At 46.8% G+C, this 6,000-nt stretch overlaps 1 protein-coding gene across 1 annotated transcript in view; it reads right to left on the reverse strand.

The window, feature by feature from the left end:
- stab1 (stabilin 1) overlaps positions 1-6,000 on the reverse strand; it is a gene marked incomplete at its 5' end in the record, with an annotated part of 91,583 nt that overhangs the window by 50,442 nt on the left and 35,141 nt on the right. Inside the window, 12 exon segments of the mRNA XM_084464345.1 lie at positions 213-286; positions 1,108-1,233; positions 1,741-1,820; positions 1,980-2,025; positions 2,372-2,467; positions 2,949-3,144; positions 3,226-3,339; positions 3,560-3,613; positions 3,923-4,051; positions 5,027-5,155; positions 5,534-5,632; positions 5,872-5,973. Coding sequence (XP_084320471.1) covers positions 213-286; positions 1,108-1,233; positions 1,741-1,820; positions 1,980-2,025; positions 2,372-2,467; positions 2,949-3,144; positions 3,226-3,339; positions 3,560-3,613; positions 3,923-4,051; positions 5,027-5,155; positions 5,534-5,632; positions 5,872-5,973 — 1,245 coding nt within the window.

Genomic DNA, 6,000 nt, shown 5'->3' on the forward strand with positions numbered 1-6,000 from the left:
ACACACACACACACACACACACACACACACACACACACACACACACACACAAAACCCCCACACGTACACACCCCACACACATACGCAGTTAGCAAAGAACAGCTAGGCCTTATAGCATACAACTATCAGAGATCAGCTAGCAGCTTATTGCTATCAGAGGCCAATGGCAGCCATCCTAGAGCTACACTGGAGGAGGAGCAGCGAGGTCTTACAGTATTGGGCCCGGTTCTGGTACATTCTGCGGTCCGGTCACAGCCGCCATTGTTGAACAGACAGCCATCCACCTCTGAAGACACAACGCAAGACGGACAGAAATGGAGGTTTTAGTCAGGAGGATTAGCTCCTTAGCATTAGTTAGTATTAGTTATATTGTCGTTTAGTGATTGTAATGTATTGGTAGTTGGTGTTAGTGTGTGTAGTTAGTGTGAAGTAGGGTTAGTTAGTGTAGTTATTGTAAGGTAGTGTTAGTTAGTGTAGTTATTGTAAGGTAGGGTTAGTTATTGTTAGTTAGTGTAAGGTAGGGTTAGTTAGTGTAGTTATTGTAAGTTAGGGTTAGTTATTGTTAGTTAGTGTAAGGTAGGGTTAGTTAGTGTAAGGTATGGTTAGTTAGTGTAGGGTAGGGTTAGTTAGTGTAGTTATTGTAAGGTAGTGTTAGTTAGTGTAGTTATTCTAAGGTAGGGTTAGTTAGTGTAGTTATTGTAAGGTAGGGTTAGTTATTGTAAGGTAGGGTTAGTAAGTGTTAGTTATTGAATGGTAGGGTTAGTTAGTGTAGTTATTGTCAGGTAGGGTTAGTTAGTGGTAGTTAGTATCAGGTAGGGTTAGTTAGTGGTAGTTAGTATCAGGTAGGTTAGTTATTGGTAGTTAGCGTACAGTAGGGTTATTTAGTGGTAGTTAGTATCAGGTAGGGTTAGTTAGTGGTGGTTAGCGTACAGTAGGGTTAGTTAGTGTTAGTTAGTATCAGGTAGGTTAGTTAGTGGTAGTTAGCGTACAGTAGGGTTAGTTAGTGTTAGTTAGTATCAGGTAGGTTAGTTAGTGGTAGTTAGCGTACAGTAGGGTTAGTCAGCGGTAGTTAGTATCCAGTAGGGTTAGTGACTCTTGCAGAGGTACCTAGACAGACCACTCCGTCCCCGGTGTAGCCGTCCTTACAGCTGCAGGTCCGATGCGATGGAGACACCTGGGAGCATACAGCGACCGCGGCACAGCCTCCGTTCTGCAGCCCACACAGGTCCAGCTCTATGGGGACAGGGAAGACCTCAGGACTCTGTAGACCCAGGACTCTGTGATCCACACAGGTCCAGCTCTACGGGGACAGGGTACACCTCAGGTCTCTGTAGACCCAGGACTCTGTGATCCACAGAGTGTGTGAACATTATGTACTCTGGTTGGAGCCAGAATCCTTGATTCCCCATGGCCGCACTACGTCGTGGTTGATTCCTAACTGATCTTCCAGCTAGCTATCTGCTAGCTACTGTATGTGTTAGCAACAATGTGTTGTTAGCTGTGTTTTTACCATGTGTAAGCTATGTGTTAGCAGCTATGTGTTGCTAGCTATGTGTTAGCTATGTGTTAACAGCTATGTGTTTACCATGTGTAAGCTATGTGTTAGCAGCTATGTGTTGTTAGCTGTGTGTTTACAATTTGTTAGCTTTGTGTCAGCAGCTATGTGTTTACCATGTGTAAGCTATATGTTAGCAGCTATGTGTTAACTATGTGTTAGCTGTTTATTAGCTGGGTGCTGACCTTTACAGGAAGTCCCGTTTCCGAGGTATCCTGCAGCACAGACGCACGTTGGACTGGAGCCCTGTGGGCCAGCGATACAGCTGGAAGCAAGAGCACACTGTCAGAACCACACCGTCACTACCCCACTGTCAGATCATAGAAGACAGGCAGACAGACAGGCAGGCAGGCAGACAGACGAACAGATGGCCAGACAGACGGACAAGCAGACAGTCAGGGACGGACAGGGAGGCAGATCTTACTTTGCGTTCTCATCACAAATGCCTCCACAGACATCGTCTTTGATTTCTGAGCGACAGAATACACACACTCAGAATATACACTGACAAATAGACATTAAGAAGTAGACTCTTACAAATGGACACTAAGAAATACACACTTACAGTACACACTTAAGTATACAGCGAAAAAGCTCCTCTGGGCTGGGAACCAGGGTCACCAGGGTTACCAAGGTTACCGGAGTAACCATGGTTACCGGGGTTACCAAGGTCACCAAGGTTACCAAGGTCACAAAGGTTACCAAGGTTACCGGAGTAACCAAGGTCACCGGTGTTACCATGGTAACCAAGGTTACCCAGTGTGAGGCATTGCTGCAAGTCATGTAATCATCATGTGTATATGACAGAACACTTACCCACAGAACAGGAAGTTCCTCTCCAGCCTTTAAAACACAAACACCTCCCACTTCCTGCTAGACCGTCCTCACACTTCCCATGGTCACACACACATTCTGTTCACGTTCACACACACACACACACACACACACACACACACACACACACACACACACACACACACACACACACACACACACACACACACACACACACACACACACACACACACACAGTGGTCAGTTCAATACATTCTATACATTTAGACTCTATTCTATTGGTGGGTTCTACTGTGGTCTACAGATTGGTTATAGTGGTTGGGTCAACTGTATTGTACTGATGGGTTCTACTGTATTCTACTGATGGATTCTACTGTATTCTACGGGTTGGTTTGACTACATTCTACTGGTTGGTTCTACTGTATTCTACTGGTTGGTTTGACTATATTCTACTGGTGGGTTCTACTGTATTCTATTTGTTGGTTCTACTGTATTCTACTGGTTGGTTGTACTGTAATCTACTGGTTGGTTTGACTATATTCCACTGGTTGGTTCTACTCTATTCCACCATGTTTGACCGGTTCTAAAGGTTCCTTACTGGACGAACAGTTGGTTCCGTAGCGGCCTGGCTCGCAGTCCTCACACGCGGTGCCATGGAAACCCTCGTAACAACGGCACTCTCCGTTGCCAAGGTTACCATCCTCACACCGACCGTGGCCGGAGCACCCGCCGCCCCCCTCCCCCGGGCACCGATAACACTCGTGACCGTAGTAACCAGGGCAACAGGTGTGGTCCTAGCCAGGGGGCAGGAGAAGACAGGGGGTTGGCACGGTAACCAAGCTGGTCCTTAAACCCTCCATCAGTGAGCTGCTTACCTTGTGGGTCTTGAAGCACTTGCCCTGACAGCCCGGGATGCTCTTCCTGCGGGAGCCAACCCGCTTCCTGAATTGGCAGTTGGGCACCATGCCGTCTGGAAACTTAGCTATGGTCTGAAACACAGACAACAGTCAGCCTGTCTGCATGTCTGCCTGTCTGTCTCTCTGTCTGCCTGTGTCTACCTGTCTGTCTGACTGTATGTCTCTTTCTGCCTGTGTCTACGTGTCTGTCTGCCTGCCTGTCTGTATGTCTCTTTCTGCCTGTCTGTCTGTCTAGCTGTTTGTCTGTCTGTCTGTCTGTCTGTCTGTCTGTCTGCATGTCTGCCTGTCTTACTGTTTTGTAGTTGAAGATACATCTGGGAGGTCCATCACAATTAGAACACCTCCCCTGAAGGGCGAGAGAGAGAGAGAGAGAGAGAGAGAGAGAGAGAGAGAGAGAGAAGGGATCAGAGGCTACAGTACAATGGAGTTGTTTAGAGACAGTGACAGTAAAGTACAATACAGTAGAATATAAAAGAGTAGAGTAAAGTACAATACAGTATATTACATTGTAGTACAGCACAGTATAATGTAATAGAGTAGAGTAAATTATAATACAGCAGAGGTACTAGTACAAGTATAGTACTAGTAGTACTAGTATAGTACAACTATGTTGAGTAGAGTACAGTATAATAGAATAAAGTAAGTTGTTTCTTACTTTGATCTGCAGGTGGACACTTCGGCTGCAGCGGTTCTTCTGAACTTCGAGGACCTGATTGAGGACCATGACTACACCGAACTTCGTCTCCACATAACCACTGTCAATCACAGCATCATTCACCAATGTCTGGAGGACGGGCGAGAGGAGAGGAGATGAGAGAGGAGAGAGGAGAAAGGAGAGGAGAGAGGAGAGAGGAGAGAGGAGAGGAGAGCTTGTTTTTAACTGATTGCTTTTAAAGTGGAGCTAAAGCTGATGGAACCTGGTTGTTTTTAAGGTGGAACTATAGCTGATGGTACCTGGTTGTTGTTTTTTACGGTGGAACTGAAGCTGATGGTACCTGGTTGTTTTTTTACGGTGGAACTGAAGCTGATGGTACCTGGTTGTTTTTTTTACGGTGGAACTGCAGCTGATGGTACCTGGTTGCTTTTAAGGTGGAAATGCAGCTGATGGAACCTGGTTGTTTTTTTATGGTGGAACTGCAGCTGATGGTACCTGATTTTTATTAAGGTTGAACTATAGCTGATGGTACCTGGTTGTTTTTTTTACGGTGGACCTATAGCTGATGGTACCTGGTTGTTTTTAAGGCGGAACTGCAGCTGATGGTACCTGGTTGTTTTTAAGGCGGAACTGCAGCTGATGGTACCTGGTTTTTATTAAGGGTGAACTATAGCTGATGGTACCTGGTTGTATTTTTATGGTGGAACTATAGCTGATGGTACCTGGTTGTTTTTTTTACGGTGGAACTGCAGCTGATGGTACCTGGTTTTTATTAAGGTTGAACTATAGCTGATGGTACCTGGTTGTTGTTTTTTTACGGTGGAACTATAGCTGATGGTACCTGGTTGTTTTTAAGGCGGAACTGCAGCTGATGGTACCTGGTTGTTTTTAAGGCGGAACTGCAGCTGATGGTACCTGGTTTTTATTAAGGTTGAACTATAGCTGATGGTACCTGGTTGTTTTTTTACGGTGGAACTGCAGCTGATGGTACCTGGTTTTTATTAAGGTTGAACTATAGCTGATGGTACCTGGTTGTTTTTTTACGGTGGAACTGCAGCTGATGGTGCCTGGTTGTTTTTAAGGCGAAACTGCAGCTGATGGTACCTGGTTGTTTTTACGGTGGAACTGCAGCGAATAGTCCTCGCCCAGCAGAGTCTCTTTAAGCAGTCCATCTCTCAGGTCAGAAGGAAGCAAAACCTCATTGAGAAAGTGGTACCTAAAGACAGAGGAGTCCTGTTACACACACACACACACACACACACACACACACACACACACACACACACACACACACACACACACACACACACACACACACACACACAGGGTGGAGTTAGGAGGGTCAGGAGGGTCACCTTAGGGAGGGTGGAGTAAGACCTACCAGGAGGGTGGAGTTATAGCTACCTGGGGGGTGGAGTTAGACCTACCAGGAGGGTGGAGTTATAGCTACCTGGGGGGTGGAGTTAGACCTACCAGGAGGGTGGAGTTATAGCTACCTGGGGGGTGGAGTTAGACCTACCAGGAGGGTGGAGTTATAGCTACCTGGGGGGTGGAGTTAGACCTACTAGGAGGGTGGAGTTATAGCTACCTGGGGGGTGGAGTTAGACCTACTAGGAGGGTGGAGTTGGTGGAGCTCAGGTGCCGTCTGACTGCGTCGTCGGTTGGCAGCAGGAGGGTGAAGTCGTTCTGGCCCTCCTCCAGTTTGTAGAGCTACACACACGTAGACACACACACACACACACACGTAAACAGACAAACGCACAAATACACACACACACAAACCTCCCCCCCCCCCCCCACACACACACGTAGAGACACAAACGCACACACACACACACACACAAATATACACACACACACACACACACACACACACATATACAGATATGCACACACATATGTATTTCCAGCTGCATGATGGCTGGTGAGTGGTTGGGTCAGGGACCTACCAGGGCGTAGTATCTGAACAAGGTGAAGTTCGACGAGGAGTTTAAGAATCCCATCAGGGTGGGGGGGTCAGGGGAGAGGTCAGAGAGAGGCGGAGCCAAGAGCTGTGTGACAGAGATTAACAGTAAGGC

The sequence above is a fragment of the Micromesistius poutassou genome (assembly GCF_964030765.1).
Source record: "Micromesistius poutassou genome assembly, chromosome: 2".
Classification (NCBI taxonomy): domain Eukaryota; kingdom Metazoa; phylum Chordata; class Actinopteri; order Gadiformes; family Gadidae; genus Micromesistius; species Micromesistius poutassou.